This window comes from Rattus norvegicus, chromosome 12 (assembly GCF_036323735.1).
Source record: "Rattus norvegicus strain BN/NHsdMcwi chromosome 12, GRCr8, whole genome shotgun sequence".
Lineage (NCBI taxonomy): Eukaryota > Metazoa > Chordata > Mammalia > Rodentia > Muridae > Rattus > Rattus norvegicus.
The window spans coordinates 47,393,906-47,419,030 of NC_086030.1; the positions used below are offsets into that span (position 1 = coordinate 47,393,906).

Here is a 25,125-nt window from a genome sequence, read left to right on the forward strand (position 1 = left end):
GTTTAGTACGTCGAAAATCAATTCCTTTTTAGGCATTTGTTCTAGAAGTGCTTATATTACAGGAATGACTCAGTCCAGACTGGCAGGAGTCAATTTTCATTTATTATACAATATGCACAATATGTAAGAGAAACATATTTACAGTCTTAAATATCCAACGTTAAAAAACAGAGTATCCAACGTTAAAAAACAAAGTATTTGTAATGGTAAAAAAGTTGCAAACGTGTAAAAAATTCTAAACGTGGACATTAGAGAAGCCCTTCCAGGAAGGGGAAAGGGTCACAGTGCAGCAGCTTCTGTCTTCGGGGCCACATCTCCGCCCTCCCTGCTGGCCTCATCCTGGGATTCTGAAACACAGTAAACAGAATTAGAGGACAGGATGCCCCTTGGGTGGTGGCTGGGCAGGCTGAGTGCCACACACTGGGTCCAGTGGGGTCCCTTATCACAAGTTCCGATAGGGGAGTGGGATCATGGCCTGCCTTCCCTCCCCAGACACTTTCCCGCTCTGTGGTCCATCCTGAGCCCCTCCAGGTACCCATGGCCAGCTGCATGGATTGAGTTTCCCTTTTTGTGCCTGCCTGACGTGTTGTGCTGCCTTGTCTGCCCTGTGACATTTTGGACACACAGAGACTGAGCGCAGGTGTTGACGAGGATTTGGGTTCTACCTGAGTTGCCACCGAAGTTAAAAAAAGGGAAGCCAAAGCTGGGCTAAGGAAGAAGCTGGCGGGCAGAGGCATTTAACATGATCTGAAGTATGGGGGCTACAAATGTACAGGAATGCCATGACGTGGGAAATGGGGGCGGGGGTGGGGTGGGATGGAGAAGAGACGCCAAGAGCAGATAGGGAACTTAAAAGAGACCAAACAAGTTGAGCTACGTACTAATGGCTTCTTCTGCCTTCTCCTCCTCCTCGGTGTCCGACAAGCAGGCCTCAGCGTGTACCAGGGCGGTGACGGAGATGGAGTGGCCTTGGGGAAAGGAGGCGGGAGTTAAGGTCTAGGGTGTGAGTCTGAGCCTCCGCTGCCCTGCGCATCAGGTGTGCACTGCCTCCGACTCGTCTCCTCACCCCTGCTCCGCTCTGAGAGTCTTTGTGACCTTCCCTGCAGGATAAGGACAGGCTCTGGACATCTTTCTAGCCCAGAGTCCACCATGATGCTGAGGGTGGGTGCCTGTCTTCCCCTAGTCTTCCTAGGGGCTGCCGCAGTCTCTGTGACTTTCTGCTTTGTGAGGAACCTCCTCTTTGTGTGCTGCCTCCCGCTAACCCGTCTCCTCCTCTGGGGATGCTGCCTGGTTTCTCTCTCCTTCCCAACCTCACTCCCATAATTCTCCTACATGGACAGATTGGAGGAGAGATCAAGAGTACATGGTTACGGGTTGGGGATTTAGCTCAGTGGAAGAGCGCTTGCCTAGCAAGCACAAGGCCCTGGGTTCGGTCCCCAGCTCCGAAAAAAAGAAAAGGAAAAAAAAAAAAAAGAAAGAGAGTACATGGTTACCTCCCTAACTATTCAACTACCTATAGCCTTTACACACGTCAGGGGCCAGGAGTTGTGTTTGTCTCGTGCAAGAGAGTGACAATCAGGCACACACGTCGGTAAGTGTTATGGGCCTGTGATGACTTGAGGGACCAGGCAGACATTGGGACTTCACGATAACTCCATAGCTGACAGGATAAACACAAGATGACAGGTTGAACGGATGGGCCAAACTCCTCTAGTTCTTTGTCTTACAGAAAACAGATGCGTGGTGGGCTAAAGAGGGGCCGGGCATTTAAATTGGGCTGGGAAGGTAACGGAGGTCTGGGGACAAGGAACAAGATTAGAAGATGAGGACGGTGTCTGAAGCAGTAGAACTGCAAGGGACAAGGACCTTACGGACAGAGGCTCTACCCTGAGCCTGTGGATTCCCAGATTCAGGGCCAAGGGGCAAGTCCAGAGGCTGTGTGTACTGCCCCCGCCCACACAGGCGGGGTTACTGCTGCTTTGCTTCGGATTGGCTCAAGGGGCGTTGGATGTAAGAGTTCCTGATGGAAACAGCTTCCGGTTTGTTTCCAGTCTCACAGTATGGGAAACGGGTTAGAGGGAGGTGAGATGCGGCTGAAGAGGGACTCACCACTCCTCCCCAGGACCCAGCACCATGCGCGGTCCTTCCAGTGGCCTCTTTTAAACTCATCCCCCCAACTCCCAGGGAGCCTCCATAAAAGCAGGTGTATGCAGAGACGACAGGACAGAAAATGGCTGAGATTCTGAGGCCTTGACGGTGTAGGAAAGGAGGGTGGGCTTCTCACCCACCACTCACTCCACAAGTGCGACTTCAGATTTCCTTAAACCGTGGGTTGACATGAACCCAAATCCAAAGAGCTTTCCCACAGCCTCCGGCAGACGGCCCGTGATCAACGCCAGCCGTGGAGGTGTCTGGCACAGAGCCATGAGACCCTGGGCTTGTGGGTTGGGTCCTTTTCCACTGGAGAGGGACATTGGGCACTCCGAGACAGGAAGCACCGACGCTTGCGTGTAAGATGGGAAGGCCAGTGTCTCTGCTGTTGGGCTCTGTTCCCTGCCTTCTTGTGCTCTCTTCTCACGGGTCCCAGGGCAGCGCACACATCCCTTTACCTCCCAGGGAACCTTTCCCATCCGGTCCCATCCGGAGATGTTACTTACCTTCACAGTCTTCCTCATCGCTACTCCAGTCCCACTGCCTCTGGACGTTCCAATCTTTAGAAACACAAACGTCAGCAAGACAGTCAGTAGACAGTAGAGAGCTTTGGGGGCCTCTTCTAGAAACATGGCGAGAATTTGACATTGGGCCAGGACTTGGAAGTAAGTTCAGGCAGGAATTTGACTTTGGGTTAGGACAGGGAAGTAGGCTCAGATAAGAATATTTGTGGGCTGGAGAGATGGCTCAGTGGTTAAGAGCACCCGACTGCTCTTCCAGAGGTCATGAGTTCAATTCCCAGCAACCACATGGTGGCTCACAACCATCTGTAAAGAGATCTGATGCCCTCTTCTGGTGTATCTGAGGACAGCTACAGTGTACTTATATATAATAAAATAAAAAATAAATCTTTAAAAAAGAATATTTGTATTTGGGGCTGAAGAGGTGGCTCAGTGGTTAAGAGCACTGACTGTTCTTCCAGAGGTCCAGAGTTCAAATCCCAGCAACTGCGTGGTAGCTCAGAACCATCTGCAGTGGGATCTGATGCCCTCTTCTGTTGTGTCTGAAGACAGCTACAAGGTACTTAAGTGTAATAAAGAAATCTTAAAAAAAAAAAAAAGAATATTTGCATTTGGGCTAGTACCAAGCTCAAGGTAAACTCAGCCCAGGAATGTGTGGTGTTCCTTTTATCTTGGTCGTCCCGATGAGTCCCTACAGTGGTCAAGGGACTTGGTTTACTGCTTTGTTTGTTCCTTGACCTAGAACTGACCCTATTTTTTGCATGTATTTAAAATAGTATAAAAGCAGACTGGGAAAAAAATAAACCCGCTTCAGCCTCAGCACTGGCTGGAGCCATACTCCAGTGTTGTCCAATTGTCTTTTCTTTTCAATCCTCACTCCCTCTCTGGAGACCCGGTTGACTGACTGAGCTGGCTTGGTCACTACACACTCTTTCCCCATTCCCTCTGTGTCTCTTCCTTTTTTAAAAGATTTATTTATTTATTATATATAAGTGCACTGTCGCTGTGCCCCCTCTGTGTCTCTTGTAGTCGTGTGTGTGTGTGTGTGTGTGTGTATGTGTGTATGTGTGTATGTGTGTATGTGTGTATGTGTGTATGTGTGTATGTATGTATGTATGTATGTATGTATGTATGTATGTAAGTAGGGCATGCCCTCCAATGCAGCGATATTCACAGGAGCTAACAACCTTCTAGAGGTGGTCTTGGGTGGGATGTAATTAGACTGTTGGAAGCCAACAGGCTGGCTTAGTAGGGTAAAGGGCGCTTGCTGCCAAGCCTGATGACCCCAGTTTGATTTTGGGAATCCACCCGGTGCGAGGAGAAACCCAGCTCCCACAGGTTGTCGTCTGTAGAGAGCACATGCTCACCTGTGCTCAGCAGATAAAGGGACGTTGTAAGTGGGTCACTGGGTCACCACCCCATCATGGAGTTAATGTGGTTTTCTCAGCTCCCGCCTGGTTCCTTTCAGAGTGGTATTTTATTGGGAAGAGCAGGCCAGGTGTCTCATTTGCTTGCACTTCACGCCTCGCCTTTTACAGTCGCTGTCTTTCATCTGTGTATTTGCTGTGTGTGCATGTGTGTCCCCATGTGTGTGCATATGTGTTCCTGTATGAGTCTTCGTGTGCATGTGTATCCATGTGTGCCTGTGCATGTGTGTCCATGTCTGAGTCTGTATGTGTTTCTCCATGTATGTGTGTATGTGCCTGTGCATGTGTCCATGTGCGTGTGTGTCCCCATGTGTGTATGTATGTGTGTTCATGTGTGTGCATGTGTTCCTGTATGAGTTCTTGTGTACATGTGTGTCCATGTGTACATGCACATGTGTCTGTGTGTGTTTCTGAGGGTGTGTATGTGTGCATGTGCATCCATCTGTGCATGTGTGTGAGTGTGAGTGTGCATGCGTATCTGTGTGTATGTGTGTCCGCATGTATCCGATGACATATTTAGGATCAAGAACATGATCCATGAGATGATGCTGTTACTCTTTCCCACTAGAAACATCTCCGCTGGAGACATGAGCTGTAGCTGCATGGCTGGGATCCTCAATGTTTATGTATTTGAATGAATGTAATTCGGACAATGCATTGGTTTGGCATGGATGCCCAGGGCAAAGAGAGGGCAAAGCTGAGGAGGTCTCACCTCCCTTCCCTTCATGTTAGCTTATACATTGCCCTCTGCATACATCCGAAAGGGCCAGTCATTCTGTAAAATCCTCTGGGTACTAAGCTAATGAGTTTCATTAACTCCGAGGCCCAGCTGGACTCCAACAAGGCCCAGTGCATCCTGTTGAGAAGCAGGACCAAAGAGCCAACCCTCACTCCTGCCCTGCCCCGTTCCGACCCCCGCCCCTGCCCTGGCCCGGCTGCTCCTAGTGAGGAGATACCTGAGCCCGTATAGGACTCAATAGGATATACAAGCCGAGAGCAAGGCTTTCTGCTTTCCACCTGTGAGCGACATCCCCGCTTTGGAGCTGCTTGGGAGGAGTGCGATGGTTGTCTGGAGCTGAGCTGGGTGAGGGGGAGAACCGAGGACACAGGTCCTGCTGTCAAGAGTGAAGAGTCAGGACTGCAATTCCTGTCCTTATGAGAGGAGGGCCGGCAGCACCTGCCGTGGAGATGTAAGGATCTAACCAAGGCTTTCAGAGTTCTGTTCTAGGGGCCGCATGTGGGAGCGTGGGATCATGGCCCCATCAGTATACCAAGTGTGACCTTTGCTGGAGTCATGCCCTTATGCCCCTCCCCTTCCTCAAACGTCAACGCCTTTCAGTTGTATGTTCTGTGCCGTTCGGTTTTAATGTGACAGGCAATACTCCATCAGCAGTGTTTACCCAAGGATCAGTGGGGAGGTGACTTCCTATGGCCAGTGAGCCAAAGAAGCTGCCTCTGTCCTGACCACGGTGGGGGGCGGGGGGGAGTCAGGGAACCTGGATCTCAGGAACAACTCTGAAGTCAGTCCTCCTGTCTCACACTCCTGCTGTGATGGGGCCTTAACCAGAGGTCTCGCTGCTAAGGCAGGGCCATGCCCAGTCTCCGTGCTTATGATGGGGTGGTAGGAGACATGGATTCTGAGTCCCGTGACTGGGAACGATTGTGAATGAGTTAGGTGAGAACGGTCCTGACCAGTCATATGCTATGATCTAATCTGGAGGCCAGTGGTGTACGTACGAGCTTTATCAGTGAGTAATATTCTATATTCTACCCAAATGCCATCCACTTACTCGGGTATTTGATGGATTCTTCTGATCTTCTATGGGGATGGAAGGAGTCCCTCAGGTTCTCCAGGATGACTAAGGAAGAGAGGAGATCCTGTCAGTACCTCGGCACCGTGGCCCGTGAATTACACAGGAGCAAAGCGGCTGGACATGGGGACAGAAGACAGAAGGCAGAGGAGGTGTGTGGGAGGGGATGGGGAGTAGGAAATTTGGCCCTCCACCTGAGGACACCCAGGGTGTTAAACCATCTACATTCACTGAGCATGAAGCATATGCTGGTCCCCAGGGGCACAGGTGAGAAGCTGAGCTATCTGTTACTTGACTGTCACTATCTCCTTGGTGGCTTGTGAGATCGTTCCTTCCCCAGATCCACATCTGCTCCTATAGCATTCTCTTCCTAAAGGATTTGTTTACTGGGCGAAAAAAAAAAATGTGACCTTTGCCAGGCATGGTATTGCACGTCTTGAAAATGCCAGCACTCGGGAGGCAGAGGCAGGCAGATCTCTGTATCTCTGTGGATTCGAAGCCAGCCCCGGGTTACATAGTTCCAGGCCAGGGGGAAAAAAAAAGTGGCCTTTGTTCGGAGACTGGATTTAAAATCTAGAAACATGCTCCATTAAATTTACATCCTTTTTGAGATAATTTATAACTGTGGAAACAGTGGAATGCTGACATTTTCCAATGTCACCTCAGTGGTATGGCGGCTTCCCCTTCTTTGTCTTCCTTTTGTACAGGATGTGGGGTGATATCTGCGGAGATCATGGCTGACCAGCTCATGAGAGGTTCCCGAAACGGGACGGTTCGGCTAGAGTTTAGTGTGTGGTGCCTCAGCTCCCTTGCTGAGGTGTGCCATAGGGGTACGGCAAGGGAGCTGGACTCCAGGAAGAACATGTTGGAGCTTTTTGTCATGTGGGCCTTCAGACATGCACACCAGGGAGCCCGAGGGTCTGTAAGGCTTTAGATGGCCGGGCGTCCCATTAAGTGAAATCAAATAACCCTGTGGTGCTGATCTGCTATGAGCAAGGGGTGTGGAAGAGCTCATGCGGCCTTGACAGATGTCGACTTCCATTGTGGTACCAGGTACTTCACTTGCCCATAGAGCAAGGGGCAAGGGAGGGGGGTTATATGAACCTCCCCTCCCAGTAATGACTTCCACGTGTGCTTTTTTTTCCACGTGTGCTTTTTTTTTTTTTTTTTTTGTGGTTCTTTTTTTTCGGAGCTGGGGACCGAACCCAGGGCCTTGCGCTTCCTAGGTAAGCGCTCTACCACTGAGCTAAATCCCCAGCCCCTCCACGTGTGCTTTTAAATGCACCATCAGCCTTGGATTGTGCCGTGGCTGCTTCCCAGGGATGGGCAGTGCTGCAAGCTCCATCGGGTAGAGCGTCCCTGGGGTTCCTCTAAGCAGAAGTACCGGGCGGGGTGGCTACGGATCACCTGACTGAGATTTGACTATGGGCCTGCAGCTCAGGGCATCCACACCGGGACTCATGCCCCGCTCTCGTTTGCCTCTGACCTTACGGAGCCATGAACCATGGACCAGTTAGCTGGCATCAGGCTTTTCTCGGACGGAATGGATAAAACTTTACGTGAAGTGCATACTTTGTTTTTCCGCTCTTTGGAGCGTGGGGGTTTATTCCCCTTGGACTCAGCCACAGCTGCCTTCCAACCTTCCTGTGCACAAGTCCACACCGCCAAAAGACATCCAGTCTTTGAGGACGGCCCTCGTTTTTTCATGGGATCGCCAACTCTGTTCACCATGGCCCCTTCCTCCTTCTTTACTTTCCAGCTGGGAAACTGGAACCGGGATGCATATTTTCAACAAAACAGTCAAGAAATTCTATCCCCCTTTTAGCACTTAAGATGAAACGAGTTTGGGACACTTACTGTTTTCCTTGTCTGCGGATTCCACCTGCGGGCACAAAGAAAACGGACGTGAAGATCAGATCACACGTTTAGCCCGGTTAGCTCAGGTCTCTTTGTGCAGTCTGGTGGCAATTGCAAAACTGCAAGGAGAACAGGGAATCTATGCTGCCAGAGCCACCTAGGAGAGGCTAAAAAAAAAACTAGCAGGTGATCTTCCTGAAGTGGTTTCTGTTGTTGTAAAAATGTAAAAAATATAAATGCTGTCTTTTATCCCCACTAGGTCCATCACCGCAGTGCCCCAAGATATCTGCTGGATATCTTAATTCTCAGTCAGCTCTGCTCCATCCCATACCACACTGCCAAAGGCCTCTCTCTTAGCCTGGCAGCAATCTCTCTGCCTACCTAGTTCCCTAGGCAGGTTTCCATGCCAGAAACACACATCCCAACTCTGTGGCAGCCCAGACCAGCTGCCCCACACTTTCTTACACTTAAATCACTACGTGAAAGAACACACAACACAATAACCTCTGGCCCAACTGATAAGATGTAATTGCCCACCTAAACATACAAAGCCCAGTACACACCCATCCCTTAAGAACATTCATAACAACCTGTAAAGGTACAGGGTGGAATCTTTTTTTTTTTTTAAGATTTATTCATTTATTATATATAAGTACGCTGTAACTGTCTTCAGACTCACCAGAAGAGGGCGCCAGATCCCATTGCAGATGGTTGTGAGCCACCATGTGGTTGCTGGGATTTGAACTCAGGACCTCTGGAAGAGCAGTCGGTGCTCTTAACCGCTGAGCCATCTCTCTGAGCCCCTACAGCGTGGAATCTTAATGTCACCCGCCATATTGTCCTGCCACAGCTTCTCTCTCTCTCCCTCCTGTCTCTTCCTCCTGTCCGTTCCAGTCTCCTCCTTCACACTTTTCTCCCGCCCATCCTTCCTTCTCATCCAATGACAGGCCTCCTTCTATCTTGTACCTGCCTCACCCGTGACATCATCCCACAGGTTTCACCGTGGACTGTCAAACTATGGGTGAGCCCTTCTAGGCAAGGCCAAAGGGGCTACATTTTAGGAAAGATTCCTGCTATTGATATCCTTCTCCTGATTTTATATATATATGTGTATATATATATATATATACACATTTCTGACAATCAACAAAGACATACTGTCTTGTAGTGATGCCATATAGACATATAGATGACATCTTTTTTTTTTTTTTTTGGTACTTTTTTTTTTTTTTTTTCGGAGCTGGGGACCGAACCCAGGGCCTTGCGCTTGCTAGGCAAGCGCTCTACCACTGAGCTAAATCCCCAGCCCCATAGATGACATCTTAATTCTTAAGGATGCTCCTGTAAGAATTCCTAAGATTATACTGGTAATTATTAAGCCCTTTCTAATAGGGCTGCTATTAAAGCCCCCTCTGATATGAAAACTTCAGTTAGAACTCCTCCAGGCTTCACTGTCGAGAGTTAATTGCTTCAGAGATAGAAAGCAGGAACTTAGAACTTTAGAACACATTTCAAGAGCTTGTAAAACAATTAACCAAAGGTCATAAAAGGGAACTAACAATTTGTTGTAGGTGCAAGGAGGGAAGGCAAAATATTGACTGGGTTTATCTATGCAAAAACTTCAACGATAACTTAGTCACGAAATCATGACTTTTTAACTTTCTGTGAACCTGTGGAATCAGTGACAGAAAATTACTGTTTGGCTCGATAGCTAGTCTTAATGAAAGCAGGTGTAAACATCTCTCTGCTGTAAACGTCACATTCACTTTATGAGGTGAATTTATGTGTAAACTCGCGGCGAGCTTTTTACCATGTGGTCGTGCGTTCTGAAAGATGTGTAAGTGCTGAGGACAGAGAGCTGAGAGAGACATTTTTTGGAGAGGGAATTTTTAGAGGAGAATTTCTTTGGAGGAGAGAAGTTTTGGAGAGGAGAACTTAGAAATAAAGACACTAGAGTCACTTTCAAAGTGTCCTGTTTTCTTTCTCTGAGCAACTTTCACTAGAAGACTGGGTCATAAGACTGGGTCTTCTGGGACATAAGAACAAAGGCTACTTAATCTCCTGCTGGTTTGACATGAGGTGCTAAATAAATGCCAGAGATTCTGCAGTTTCTGGCCTCAGAGGAACTCAGACATGCGGGCCAGCTACCCCTGCAAAGTAATCCAGACTTCAGGCAGGTAAACGGTTAAATATTAAAAAGGAATCTTAATTTTTTGCAAGACCAAGTTTTGCCCTCACTGAAGCCCTTTCCCCCCAGCTTCCTTCAAGAGAGAAGAACACCAGAGCTGGCCTCCAGCACTATACAATGTCCCTAAAGTGAAGTAAGATAGCACTTGAGGAAGACTCAGGAGCTAGCCTCTAGTTGGTAGTTGCTACTGACGGGAAGATCATCTTTTTTTTTTTTTTTTTAAAGGTTTATTTATTTTATTTGTATGAGTACACTGAGTACATTGTAGTTGTCCTCAGACACACCAGAAGAGGGCATCAGATCCCATTACAGATGGTCATGAGCCACCATGTGGGTGCTGGGAATTGAACTCAGGACCTCTGGAAGAGCAGTCAGTGCTCTTAACTGCTGAGCCATCTCTCCAGCCCGGGAAGATCATCTTAAATCGGGCATCAGTTGGCAACAGACTTGCACTTGACATTTCCCCACAAAGGAAATTATGTGTGCCTAGATTTTAATGCCTGAACTTGATTTTCCCGAAGAAGTAAACCGGGAACACAACATGCCTGCCTCCGACAAAGAAGGATATACCTTACCTTTCCGACAGACTCTTCGTCTTCCTCTTCTGAGCTGACACAGGGGACCACCTCCATGATAACCCTGTTGGAAACTGGTAGGGAGGCAGGGTGCTGTCAGTCCACTGGCCTTGTTGATGAAAGACACAAGAACGTGTGTGTGTGTGTGTGTGTGTGTGTGTGTGTGTGTGTGTGTGTGTGTGGTGGACCCAGAGCTGGAAGAGGGGGAGAGTGGGGTGGCCGGGTGACATGCACAGTGCCAGGTACTGCTGGGACATGCTCCTTGGCGGGTGAGAGGAGGACAGGAAGCAGCCCCAGACAGAAATGGAACATACTAGAAGGACGGCAGCGTGACCCGAGCGTGACCCCCAATCGATCGAACGCAGCGCGGAGGAGGGCAACTTCCCCCAGCCTTAAACGGCACTGTGCGAGCCAGCAAGAGCCAAAATGGCGGTGCAGTTGGGCTGAACACTATGCTGTGGGGCCCCGAAAGGTTTTAAAACTCTGTGGTGATGCAAACCAGCAGCCTCGGCACTCGAGAAGCTGAGGCAGGGGGATATCTGGAAGTTGGAGGCCACCCTGCGGGGGGCGCACGGTTGCAAGTAGCTGGTCATTTCTGAGGTTGGTAGTAACTGAATTGACGTGTGCGGACGTCGGAGAAAGGCATGACCTAACACAGTTACGGTCACCCCTGAACCATGTTAGTGAGGGATGCTGACTAAGAAGTACTCGTGTGAACAGCGTGCGGACTCGAGGACTTGATTTTCACAGACCGTCACTGGGATATGTGGGCTCCACTCTGCTGGGCGGCCACAGGCGGATCCGCGTTCCATGGGAAAAATGTCTCTTCCTCTGAGGAACATCGTCGTCGGAGACGCAGCAACCTAGGAGACAGACGTTGAAGACAGTGTTGACATCTGATATTTACAGCCAGATTGGCATAGAATAACTGACGTATCCTGAGGCACAGTCTGTTTCAAAATGTGTTTATCGTCCAGTGATGGCGTTTGCTGGCGTTTGCAGCTTTACTTAGGTATCGCTGTTTGTGGTGAGGGGAAACTGGGTTTTGGGACAACGTGCGATTGAACTGGAGGATATTCGTGTTGAGTGACTAGAACACAGATCCACTCCATCTGACGCATGGGATATTAAGAAATGGATCTCCCAGAAGGTTAGAGGGAGCAGACCTGTAGTTAGTAGAGACTGGGAAGATGGTGTGACAAGTAGACTTTAGGAATATGTTGGGTAAAACATTTATTGTGTGTGTGTGTATATATATGTATGTGTGTGTATGTATATGTGTATGTGTGTATGAGTGTGTGTGTGTATATGTATATATGTGTATGTATGTATGTGTGTATGCGTATGTGTATATATGTATGTGTGTATGTGTGTGTATATGTATGTGTGTGTATATATGTATGTGTGTATGTGTGTGTATATATGTATGTATGCATGCAAATATATATATACAGAAGAGGGTGTTGGATCACTTGGAACTGGAGCTAAGAGGTTTGTTTTCCTCTTGTAGCTTTCAGTGGCCTTTCTTTGTTCTTGTGTATTAGCTATATGTCATGGGGGAGTTTCGTTTTTTGGTCTTGTCTCTGTGATGTCCTGCACCTTGTGCCTGAAGTGGCAGGGGCTGGGCAGGGGAAGTTATGTACCTATGTCATCTGGCTACTGCTCTGGGCGTCTGGACAAGGCTTGGTAGAGAATGAGAAGTCGTCACGCACTCCTGTTCACAGCCTCTTGCTCCTCCCAGGTCGCACAAAGCTGGGAGCAGACTGGGCCTGTCTTAGCCTCTCAGCCTGCGACGCCCACACAGGACACTTTCTGAATGCTACCCAAGGCCTCTCTCTGTCTCTGTCATTGAATAACTACCTCACTGAGATCAGGACACTCTACCTTGTCACCAGTGTCTCAGCAGTTCCCAGATAGCGAGGAGCCAGGCTCCACAGAAGTCCCCGTTTCCTTCTAACTGCAATCTAAGTCCTTGTTCCCCAATGAGCCGTCTCCCCGGTCCTGGATTCGGCTTTCGCCATGGGCATTGAGAAGAGTTTCGAGAGTCATTCTCCTCTTGTGGGCTGTGTATTAACTAAGTTTAGTGTCAAGAGTCTCCCGTGGGGGGTTGGGGATTTAGCTCAGTGGTAGAGCGCTTGCCTAGCAAGCGCAAGGCCCTGGGTTCGGTCCCCAGCTCCGAAAAAAAGAAAAAAAAAAAGGAAAAAAAAAAAGTCTCCCGTGGCCACGCTGTCCCTGGGAAGACTGTACGAGACAGGAACTATTGAAACATCCCAGCCAACCAGTGAGGGAAGTGTTGGAAGTCCGTGTCAAGTGATAGGGAAACCTTAAAACCGGCAGAACATTGGGGAGGGGATGGGGACGTGTGAGGGAAATACATCGTGTGATGTTGAATGGGCCCTCTCTGGGCAGAGGGAGCATACCTTTGCAGCAACAGTGCAAGTTTCCCATCTCCGAGGAGCCTAGGTGGCGACCTAAAACCTGTCCCACTGCTCTCAGACAGACGTGAACTGTGCCGCTCACTCACCGAGACACAGTTGGAATGGAAGGCCAGGCGTGTGCCCGCTCATTGCCATGGTGACCATTCATCGCAGAATGTTCAGGGCACCTATGGGGGTGCTGTTGTGGTGCCGTGTAGAGAGGCGTGTTTCCCATGTCCAAAAGTGTGCCATGCGAGAGGATGTGTTTGATTTCAAAGGCTGGACCTCGACCCACACTTATTAGACTGGGCTTATGTTGTTTTCCCTTTATGGTGGGGTTTGACCTTCATACCTTGTGCTAGCCAGAAAGTAATCCCTGGGCTTGTGTGTTTATTAAGACAAGTTAAATAAGTAAAATTATAATGTCTGCCACCATTTTTTTCTTTTTTTCTTTTTTTCTTTTTTTCTTTTTTTCGGAGCTGAGGACCGAACCCAGGGCCTTGCGCTTGCTAGGCAAGCGCTCTACCACTGAGCTAAATCCCCAGCCCCCACCATTTTTTTCTTGATCATGGAAGTAACATGATAAGGATTATCGCGTTGAGTATAGAAAGAGGAAGGCCAACTGCTCAACTGAGACACCAACCCACTGTTCCTGAATGTTCACAGGCAACTGCCGTGTTCACGGAAAGGTGGTTGCTTTTCCGTGCCAACACTTGGGTGACTTGTGGGAACCCCCTTCTGTGTGTTTCCTCCCCAACAGACGCTGTGTTCGCTTCATCCTTCTTCCCAAATCTCCTCACCACTAAGGGACTGAGGAGATGGGTGCTTGTGTAGAACCTGTGTCCCGCTGGCCACAAGAGCTGCAGGACAGCTTTGAATGGGTCCCGCCCCCAATTTTTGTGTGCTATTGAAAAAAAAAAAAAGCTGTGTTGCCACGTTCTTGGCCCCACACTTTGCAGGTGACCGCATCATGGTAGTGCTTTTAGCCGCAGAGCCTGAGCAGCATCGCTGGCTCCTTGAACTTAAGATCTCCGAGATGAGAGGCCATCTGTTTGGTACCCTGATGTGCGATTTCCCCAGCACCCTTTGCAGAAACTGCCTTGTTTCTACACTGTGGGTGGGTGTCTGCTTGTTTGTTTGCAGGCCTTCTCCTCCATTCCTTAGTCTCCCTGCACTTCTGCTCCAGCCCCATGTTCTTTTTGGCTCTGTGGCTCTATGATACTGTCTGAAGCTAGGCATTGGGAGGCTTCTGGCCTTGTGCTTTCTAAAATGTTATTTTCTCTCTGGAATTTGTTTACAATGTCATGTTTGTTATAGAATCCTGGAGTGCGACCCGAAGGTTTTTTTTGTTTGTTTGTTTGTTTTTTTGTTTTTTGTTTTTTGGTTTTTTTTTGTTTTTGGAGCTGAGGACCGAACCTAAAGCCTTGTGTTTGCTAGGCAAGTGCTCTACCACTGAGCTAAATCCCCAACCCGTTTTTTTGTTTTTTTGTTTTTTTTTTTGTTTGTTTGTTTTTATTAACTTGAGTATTTCTTATATACATTTCGAGTGTTATTCCCTTTCCCGGTTTCCGGGCAAACATCCCCCTCCCCCCTCCCCTTCCTTATGGGTGTTCCTCTCCCCACCCTCCCCCTGTTTGTTTTTAAAGCAGTAAAGGTTTCTGAAGGAAATCTTATTTGAAATATAATCCACTGAGTTATGCAATTCACTTCAAATGCAATTTAAAGATTTATCCCTAGTCATATCTGTACGTGAACCACTGTTGTGTGTGTGTGTGTGTGTGTGTGTGTGCATGTGTGTGTGTGCGTGTGCGAGCGTGTGTGTGGGTGTGTGTGCATGTGTGTGTTGTGAAAGTATGCAGGAGACCATGTGGGAGGACAAAGGGGATGGGCTAGACTTGGGTGGCACGGTAAACACCAATAATGACAGAGACTAAACACACATTTGAAAAACTTGAAAGCACATAGGGAAGGAGAGGGGACAATTTACATACCAGTTTCTGTTCCCTCTTTCCTTATCCTCAGAATCCATGACACATACTTCTGGATATACCAGGACAGTGACCATGATGTGGTGGTGTCCTTGGGAGAAGGAGGACAGGGTTCATGTCCCCCAATGCTCCTGGTGCCTCAGAGCCCCAGTGCAGAACCCAGTTCTCCCTCGAATCCCTTTTTCTCGTCTCGGGGCCTCAGTCACCTTGCTGTGCACGGGGACGGTGGCTGGAATCCAGGGTGCTTCTCCAGCCAGAGCACCACCCTGTCATAGCCTGTGACTCCCTGCCCTTGCAAGATTCAGCCAAGGTCTCTTGACTCCCACAGGGGACCTCCCTCTCTCTCCCTCTCTCCCTCTCTCCCTCCCTCCCTCCCTCCCTCCCTCCCTCCTCCCCTCCCTCCCTCCAATCTCCCTCAAATTGCTTGTCTTGCCCTGTCTCACTTCCTTTTGCGAGTCGATGCCCACTCACATGGTTCCTCTGGTGTGGAGACATTGCCAGAAAGACCAGGGCTGCCTTCCCTCCCAGCCCCGTTCATTCATTCACTCACCTGCTTCCTACCTAGAACCTTGAGACCTGTTACGGGAGTAAGGGGGTCTATCGAGTCTTGTGGGAGAGATTTACAACCAAACTACGTACTGGGGGGAGGGCCTGGGAAGACGCTGGACCTTCACAATGGTTGCGTAGGTAGACAAGAGTGAGAACGAGTCTAGGGGGTGAAGTCCAACTTGTGCAGATCTCGTACTTTGTAATTTTATCCTACAGGAGGGAAGTATCGATAGAGAGCGGGGACCTGGCGGGGTTTCACACTGAGTCTCGGAAGGGCCCGCTGTCGAGACTACTAGCAGTCCAAGGACAGGAAAAGCGTGGTGGTGTCATCAGGTAAAGCAGCAACCACTGCGACCTGCCACCTAGAAGCCCTTTGCTGATCTTGTTTAACTTCCAGAGTTAAACCAGGAGGGGACAGAGAGTTCAGAGCAGAAAATGCACGGATCCTTACAAATGCTGGGCGTGTTGACCTCTCCCCCTCTCCCTGGGTCACAAGTCCACCTCTAGGGCCAACTGCCACCTGTGAGCAAGGCCTTGCCCTCTCCTCCCCACAGGATCTGTCCCTTGCAGGGTCAACAGAGAAGACCAGAATCCAATGCAAATTGTGCAGAGTGTTAACCGATAAACACCAAAACAAGGCCATGATCGCTGGCAGGGAGTGTTAACCGATAAACCCCCAAAAAGGCCATGATCACTGGCACAGGCTGAACCAGCAGGGCTGGTGGGGAGGGTTCTTTTTAACCAGCAAAGCAAGAAAAGGTTTACTAATGGTTTGCTTGATACCAGAGACCTAAGGGCCATATTTCCATAACAGTAAAATAACAGCAGGAAAGAAAGTCTCAGAGCAGCAGGCGCACCCCATAATAACCCTAACCCCGCCCCCGGCTCCCCCAGGAATCCTTCCCCACAGGGTCCCATCCCAAGGAGTATCCCTACCTGCAGGATCTCCACGCTCATGGCTCCAGTTCCACGATCTGTGCACATGCCGATCTTCAGAGATAGAAACATCAGAAAGAGCATTAGTGGAGAGAGTCCTGCCCAGTCTGTCCATGCTTGTTGAGGTCATGATGGGTGCTGTGGTTTAAGATGTGCTTTGGGGCTGGAGAGATGGCTCAGTGGTTAAGAGCACCGACTGCTCTTCCTGAGGTCCTGAGTTCAATTCCCAGCAACCACATGGTGGCTCACAGCCATCTGTAATGAGATCTGATGCCCTCTTCTGGTGTGTCTGAAGGCAGCTACAGTGTACTCATATACAATAAATAAAATCTTTAAAAAAAAAAAAGATGTGCTTTGACCAGCAAGGTTCAGAGGCTGGATGTGTAGACCCCAGTGTGTGACAGAGAGGGCTTAGAGGAAGGAAGTCAGGTCGCTGGATGCTGACCTATGCTGGGTTTAATGTAGTTTTCTCACACCTTGGTTGGCATCGTTCAATAAAAGGAGCAAACCTGGTCTCTCCGTCCTGTGTGTTTGCTTTATTACGACGGCATCTCCCTCTAACAAATTCCCACCCGCAGGTGTCGTCACAAAATCTAAGCACATGTCTGCGATGTGCCCTCGAGCCCCCAAATCGTGACCTAAATTTCCCCCTAGTTTATAAATCCCCACAGTAGGCGTTTTGCTATAACAGAGAAAACAGACTAACGTAATTACGGAAGGTGACTCTGCTCTATCCTGCCCCGGACCTTCAGATGTTTCCCAGGCTCTGAAGAGTCGGGAGCCCTCAACCAAACAGAGGCAATCATTGTGAGCTGCCAAGTGGGGATTTGAAACACTCACCTCTCAGTTTGCTTCTTCAGTGACCCAGGACAGCTGTTGCCTCCCCATCCATCGAGCTGGAATCCAGGCTGTGAGGTGCATATGGCAGATGTGGGTTTGATGAACAGAGCTGGGCCAGGCTCAGAGCAGCAGCCCGTGAGAGGGTGACACTGTTTCCTCTGCACCAGGAACAACCTGAAACACGAAATGTGGCTATTTAAAAAAAAAAAAAAGATTTATTATACAAGTACACTGTAGCTGTCTTCAGACACACCAGAAGAGGGCATCAGATCTCATTACAGATGGTTGTGAGTCACCATGTGGTTGCTGGGATTTGAACTCAGGACCTCTGGAAGAGCAGTCAGTGCTCTAACCACTGAGCCATCTCTCCAGCCCCTGCATGGTTACTCTTAACTAAAGCAATGTATGTAGGTATGTAGTACTTTTGTAGGAGCTGAGGCATTGCAAAGACCCAGAGAGCCCAGCAATGAGAAAAGCTGACCTGCCCATCTCCCGGCAGTCTGCTACAGAGTCGTTCACTGTCCTGATCAGCTCCCATACTTTCAAGCCACCCCTCTCCCCGACACTGTACATGCACAAGGCTAGCTTTTCCCTGAGGTGCTGGGGACACTGATTTGGCAGTGATCACATCACGGCCCAGCTACATTTTTTTTCAGGTGGGCACAGTGTGCAGAGTTCATAAAAGTATCAGGGACAGAGTGAAGATTTTGTGCTGACTTCGTGGAGGGGCGGTGGGTGGGGTAGTCTGTCCTCTCAGACCGCAGATGGACAGCTAGCTCCATCCAGAGCACCACAGTCTGGGGGGCAGAGTTTTCCAGAAGAAGCAGTATCATCTCTCAGGTAAATGTCATGTGTTTCTGGGATGACCTACCGGTGTCAACAACAGGACCAGATGGTAGGCATCCGGAAGCAGGTGAGCAGTGGGAAGCAGGTCCTGTTGCCTGCTCTGGATGTTCTCGGAGCAGCAGGAGCACCCGTCACATGACATTTGCCTCAGATCTATGATACTGCTCTTTCTGGAAAACTCTTTCCCCCACACTGTGGTGCTCTGGATGAAGCTAGCTCTCCCTCTCAGGACCGACTTTCTTGTTCATTCTCTGGTCTCAGATTCCTGCCAGAATTTGGTGACATTGATGGCTGTGGCAAGTTCCAGAGGAACTTTCAGCTTGGAATTCATGCTGAAGATGGGTCACACGGAGAAGTGGAATGGCTCTCATCTCATGCTGAGAGAGGGCACAGAGGAGCGATGCTCTCACTCAGATGGACTTATTTAAGAACTGGCGACTGTGAAACGTATCTCGTCCTTAGAGAATGCTGCCAGCATTTCCCCGGTTTGAATGGGAGTCCAGCAAGACCTCAGGACAGGGGGAAGACCCGGAGGGGCGATCAGCACGCCAACAGGGTTGCTCGTGGCGGGCACAGGAGCCAGAGCTGAGGTAAAGATGACTTGAGATGAAATGGAAGAGGGAAGATCCTCAGTGAGAAAATGCACCACGTGACCCCACAAGCCACTCATCATCAGCAAAATGGGCTCTGAGCAAGGAGTGGCGCTGGGCCGCCCGATCATCTCATCCCTGGCCTCCACCTGTGGGACAGTGATCAGATGGACTGGGGGTGGGGGGAGGGAATAAGGTTCATCCAATGTCCCGTGCTTGAAGTCAGACTTTCAGGCCCTATTCTTTTTGTAATCAGAAATAACTCATAACCATAAACTTTCAAGTGTGCTCTTAGCGTTTTCAGCCATTCCTATTTCAGGGTGCTTTTTCGCCATCTCAGTATGAAATCCCGTTCCCAGGATCAGTCAATGCTCTTCCGTAAGGCTATGGGCTCTCTCAGTTCTTCTGCACATCTCATGCCGACAGGTCTACACCATGCTGCGCAATCTGCCAGTTTTAGTGTAGGTTAGTAAGATGCATCTGTGTTGTGGTGTGCACCTGTGCTGCACCTGCACTGCACCTGTGCTGCACCTACACTGCACCTGTGCTGCACCTACAGTGCACCTGTGCTGCACCTGCACTGCACCTGTGTTGCACCTGTTCTGCACCTGCACTGCACCTGTTCTGTACCTGCACTGCACCTGTGTTGCACCTGTCCTGCATCTCTGCTGCTCTGGATTGCTAGGCCACATGATAGCTCTTAATGTTTTCAGGACCGGTAGAGCCATTTCTTCTTAGCTATTCCCGGAAATGCACCAGAGATTCTGTTGCCGCCACCATCACTGTCTGTAACACATCTTTTTCCCTTCTGTCTATAGCTGGGTTGTTCTTCAGCGACATTCTCCACGTGCTAAATGGCTCTTGTCAGCTCTCTGCCTCTCTGGACTTTAACCAGGTCAATGTGATCCGAGTTTTACGTTTTGGGTTTGCTAATGTCTGGTTGAAGGTTTAATTAAGATCTAAGGGCTTCGGGCTCTTCCTGGCTTACAAGTTCCTGTCATCTCTTCCTAGATTCTCTTTCTGCCCATGCCCCCGTGCTTGATAGCTTACGTATTACATACCTTTACTACGACTTAGACTTGATGCTTGTTTCTGTATCTCTGCTGACTGTGACGCGGACTTGGTGCTGTCTGCTGACTGATGTATAAGCTTGTTTCTTTCCTCTGCTGGCTCAAGTCTGCTGCTCAGGGAAGTCAGAGACTGGACCATGTCCTCCAGTGTCAATGCCTAATGTTCAGTGTTAGTGACCATGCCTTTATTTGGAAATTGGTTCCCTTTCACTGAGGTGAGCTTGTCCTGTATCAGCATGCACTTTAAGTGAATGACCGCCACTCAGATGACAAGAAAGTGTGGGCATAGAGGCACAGAGGCGACAGGGACGGGTGGTGACAGTCGGATAGGAGAGTGGTACACCTGAAAGCCAATGTCATTCAGGGGCTTCAGCAGGAGCGGTGAGGAGGCAGATAAAGATACGTGTCTATAGCTCTCAGAGATCAGGCGCATTTGGGCACAGACGACTCTGCCTTTAAACAGACAAGTTCCTTCTGACCACCTTAACATAGACATCTCTGTCCTACAGAACTGCAAGTGAAGAGCGTTCTGCTTGTCTAAGGGACATAGTGCTTTGTTCCAGCGACCAAAGACCCTACCAAAACTCCCCTGTTGAGGCTTATACGTCTTACTAGCTCTTTCCTGAATGTGGGGGACAGAGACTGTCCTCAGTGAGCACTGTCCAGAGGGAACACGTGTGTTGACATGAGCTGGCCACGTCAAAGACTCTAGAGCCTCAGACCCATTGAGGAATGCATGCATCAATACATTCCCCCTCCGTGAGATTGAGAGGCATAGCAAAACCTTCCTGGGACACCAAGCACAAGTGTTGATGGTCTGTGCAGAGTCTGTCCACCATAGCTTTTCCCACTCCTGAGGTATATGGCCTGAAGATTGTCCCCTACAGAGACTGTGTTGACCAAGACTAGCCACACATGTCTCCCTGTTCTCTTGCAAACCATAAACTCCGTTCCCTCATTTATAAGTCATAACCTCGCCTCCTTGCCAGCCACGTGCCATGGCTCCGCCTCCCTGTTCAACTCTAAACTGTAAACATGTGAAGCTTCCCCAGGTGCTGTGGTTTCTCCAGCCTAGAGCTCAGACCCCTCTGCTCTCCCGTGTGTGTATCTATGTTTCTGTATCCTTTCTCTGCCGCAGTCAGGTCCATCCCAGGAACTGTGCATGAAATGGTGCAGGAACAGACTTTCCACGAGTTTACCTAACTCATTGAATGTGATTTCAATAGCTGATACGGCTTATGTCTAGTAAGCCTTAGGACCAGACTTAGCGAGGGATTGTATATATCTACGCATGTACATGTGTATGTTTGTATGTATATGTATATGTGTGTATATGTGTCTGTGTGTCTCTCTCTGTGCATGTGTATGTATGTATATATGTATGTGTATGTATATGTATATGTATGTATGTGTGTATGTGTGTGTCTGTATATTCATCTGTGTGTCTGTGTCTATATATGCATGTGCGTGTGTTTGTGCATGTGTGTGTGCATGTGTGCGTGCATGTATGTGTATATATGTATGTATGTATGTGTTTTCATCTGTCTGTGTGTCTATATATGCGTGTGTGTGTGTGTGTGTGTGTGTGTGTGTGTGTGTGTGTGTTGGCCTGTGTTAAAAGGTCTCAGGAGCATCTATGGCTTTGTAATTCTCTAGGCACTGGGCACAGCACGTACTCAGACAAATGGATACCCTGCTAGAATGGAGACACATGAAGCAAAATAGAGAGAGGGAAAGGGGGCTTGAGTAGAGCCTAGATAGTGAACTACCACAGATCTCCACACGCTTGCCCAACCCAATCACCTTGGAATTTGTTTCTTCGAGTGTAAAAATGTATTAGAGAGAAGTGTACTGGGGCCTCAGTTATCTGGACACCGGAAGGGGACAGTGGACTTGAGGGACCAGTAACCTGGTGCCCTCTTCATTGGACATGTTTAAATTCTAATGTACCAGGGGGAAAAGACCAAGTTGGGTGACCATGTCGGTGTGTTTGACTCCCAACTGGCCCGGAACCCAGGACATTCCGACCAACTGCCCATGTGACAGTTGCATAAATTAGATCTGCCTGAACCGGCCAAACCTAGGGGAGCATATGAAGAAGCAGCAGCTGCGGGGAGCTGCTGTGCTGGGGCGGGATGGTTCAGGGAAGGTCTCCGGCCTCCCAGGGTCAGGCTGACTAGATCTGACCAACCCAGTGAAGCAGCCTGGACCCAGGAGAGGCTGAGAACTGGCTGCAGCTAGGCCACTCAGCGTGTGTAGCCTCCTGCTTGCATATGGCTCACTGGGGCTCCGCTGCTACTGGGCCAAAGGCTGATGGGCCCAGCAAACTCTGAACTGGGGTAGACAGTAGGAAGGCCTTGGTATCTGCCGCCTGACCTGTCTTGGATTCCTGTGACAAGGATGCAGAACCTCTTGTGGGCTCTGCAGTAGCTTTCTGGACCGCCCTGTTTGAACGTCTTAGCATCTTTGCATCTTGTGCCCTTGAGCCACATGCAGGGACAATATATTCAAAATAGCGTGGATGTCGGGGGAAGCTTCCTAGATACTCTTTTCTCCTGTTGTCCCCGCTGTCTCAGGGGACAGCTGAACCAGAGCTGCACTGGGAAGAGGGTCTTACAGTGTAGGGCAGACTTGAACCACTCAAGGGGCAGATTCTGGAATAATTCTTAGAGAGAAAGGCAATGTCCTGACACAAAGCCCGGGCAGGTGCCTGCTGTCCTGTGCTCGGGCCTCACTGAGAAGCCGTGGGGCATGGGAGAGGGACTTCCTGTTCTCTTCTCCATGGTTCGTGGCTTGTTTACTAGAACGCTCCTCTGGTTATCTACTATTCTCAGGGTATAAAGCTTAGTGTATTGATTGCACATGAAGTCTGAGGAAAACAGACTGCTGCTTCCTGGTTGTGCCTGAGCAGCCAGTGCTACAGGTCTGGGGAGAGCCGGATGTGTGAGGGTGTTTCCTCTAGCTAGGAAAGACATGGGGCAGGCAGGGGTGGTGGGGGAGCTTGGTAGGTTCAGAGTTCACATGAGCATGGTATCGTGGAGTTCCCAGGAGGAACTGTCGTCAGCCCTGTGGTCCCCCCACATCAGCCCTGTGTAGCGAGTGGAACTCTGTATTTGACCTTCCATGAAGAGCCTTGCCCAGAGTCACACAGGTCTCGTGGACCAGATAGAAGCAATGTAGTTGGCTCCCTGGGGACGCAAAGCATCAACCAGAGTCCACGATGATGATTCAGACTTCCCTCCCACTCCTTTTCCCAGATTTTCTCACCCCACAGAGGCTGTGAAAAGAGTTGGGTACCCTGAAGAAGTGCTTGGCTAAGAGAATGGCGCGTAGCTGACCCAGACTCCTGCCTTTGCATGGCAGTCCCGCACAACAGTTAGGGCAGTTTCTCAATAGAATGTAACTCGGAGAGCAGTGTCGACTCTAGGTCCCCACTTCTTGAGACTTTTCCTCATCAGCTTCCGGGACCCTCTTGAAGAACCCACGTTCTTCTTGGCTCCTATGTGGCTCAAAACTCAAACTCAACGTTGTCCCCACCACAGTGAGCGTGCCCAGATTCCACTGGGCAGCCTCGGATGAACTGTTAGCATTGATTACTGGGGACAAAGTAGCTCCTGGGCTGTGGTTCCCTGAGAGTGGAGGAAGCTGTCCTGTCTGTGTGCTCTCTCCTGACCTGACACTTCGTATGAGAAGAAGCTTGGCCGGGACTGTGTGTACCTGCTCTGAGGATGTTCCTTCCTGCTGCCTCCTGTCTGCCTGAACTCACTCCGGAACTCTCATCCTGCCTCTGCAGTTCCCTGCACAGCCAGGGGCAGGGCAGAGCATCTGTGTGAGGTCCCCTGCACAGCCAGGGGCAGGGCACCTCTATGAAGTTCCCTCCATAGCTACAGGCAACCACATTGGAGGTTTCTTCTGAACCATCCTGGCCCTGCTATTGCCACATCCCTCTGCCACCAAGTGTTCCCACTGACTGGATGTCGATGACTTTCTAGTGCAGTCACGTCAGCACCCCAAAGCGAGGATTCTGTCGCCACCCAACCTGGGACGTCGCACCCTGGCATCCCAGTCGCTCCTTTCTGAACGTCTCCGAGTCTAAGTTGCTCTTAGTGATGTCAGGCTCTGACAAGTATTTTCGGCTGCGTTCGGGCTGCAATTCAGCTTTCCTGCGGTGTTGGTTGCTGAGGTGGCCCCGAGAGAGTCCTGTCCTGGGGGAAACGTGTGCAGGCTTCCCTTCAGATCTCCACTTGGCGGGGAATGTTGAGAGGTTGGCATAGTTTCTACCTGAAACTGAAACTGTTTGGTGGACCTCAGAGGAGGCTCCCTGGGGCCTGAGGTTTGCCTCCCAGGAACACTCAGTATAGAACAGACATATGAGCAACATTAAATACGAAAGAATCAAACACAACATTATACCCTAAATGTCCACTAAATATGGCCAACCTAACCAGTGCAAACCAGTGCAAACCTTATTTTACAGAGAGCAGAGGCCATACAGCCGAGTGGCTGTGAGCCCCAGGGATACAGGTCATTGACCTCCTAAGGTGGTGATACACATTATAGGAGTTTGCAGCAGCACAGAGAATTGCACGGTGTCAGGGGAGAAGCAGTGACCGGGTAGGAGAGGCAGGGGGAGGGGGAGGGGGAGGGAGAGGGGGAGGAGGCTGGCTGGGAGACTGTGTGTTCCAGAAGGCTCCTCAGATATCCTGCCACTCACATCCAGCAGCCACCAAGTTGTCTTGTGGCCTTAGCTAAGGTGTTGTGTGTGGAAGAGCGTGACTGTCCTCCCAACAGTGAGGTTGCCTGGGCTCTCACTGGGCAGGCCTCAGGGGCAGCTCTGTCAGTGAGCCTGAAGCAGCAGATAGGGCATCTGTAGGACCCTGGGCTGGGAAAGCCGAGTCCCATGACCCTGGGTCTCTGGGGGTGGGAGGCCGAATGACACTGGGTGAAGCCATGCAGTGCCCCCCATGTCTACCCTCTACAGGGGCCATACTGGTGCCTGCACTTAAATATGGGTTCTTTGTGTTTCCCCAAGGACATATTTTATTGCTGATACCCATCCTCCTGGCCTGCCTGTCTCTCTAGCCAGAAACAAGTCCTACGTTGGAGGAGGATTTCTCAGGTCAGGCATTTACTTCATGGATCTTCCTATGACCTTTCCTTGACCTTTCTGGCCTTGACACAAAAGCGGCCACAGCAAGCAGCTCTTTCCGTGATCTTGGTTTCCTCAAATTGAAAGCCGAGGGAGAGGTGGGGGAGTGGGAGTCCTTTGCCTCTGCTCACCACACCCTCATCACACTCTCTCCCTGCCCTTCACCCCTCCTCACCCGGTCCACCCTTTGCTGTCTCCAGGAAGAGGCGG

General features: G+C 49.8%; 1 protein-coding gene across 10 annotated transcripts; it reads right to left on the reverse strand.

Moving 5' to 3' along the window:
* Window positions 1-80: 80 nt before the first annotated feature.
* On the reverse strand, window positions 81-24,326 carry 4930519G04Rikl (RIKEN cDNA 4930519G04 gene like). 10 transcript variants are annotated; one of them, XM_063271894.1, is made up of 13 exons: window positions 21,570-24,277; window positions 19,758-20,109; window positions 17,261-17,434; window positions 16,421-16,474; window positions 15,575-15,694; window positions 14,939-15,026; window positions 11,283-11,393; window positions 10,531-10,604; window positions 7,768-7,792; window positions 5,890-5,958; window positions 2,658-2,711; window positions 882-968; window positions 81-347 (listed from the first exon to the last, which is right to left on the reverse strand). In XM_063271894.1, the coding sequence occupies exons 4-13, from the start codon at window positions 16,466-16,468 to the stop codon at window positions 280-282; spliced, it is 744 nt and encodes a 247-aa protein (XP_063127964.1). In that variant the 5' UTR covers window positions 16,469-16,474; window positions 17,261-17,434; window positions 19,758-20,109; window positions 21,570-24,277; the 3' UTR covers window positions 81-279. The 10 variants fall into 10 exon arrangements, 9 of the variants coding, with proteins under 9 accessions (XP_063127964.1, XP_017454030.1, XP_063127967.1 ...); XM_017598541.3 differs by lacking the exon at window positions 19,758-20,109; XM_063271897.1 differs by lacking the exon at window positions 15,575-15,694.
* Window positions 24,327-25,125: the final 799 nt, after the last annotated feature.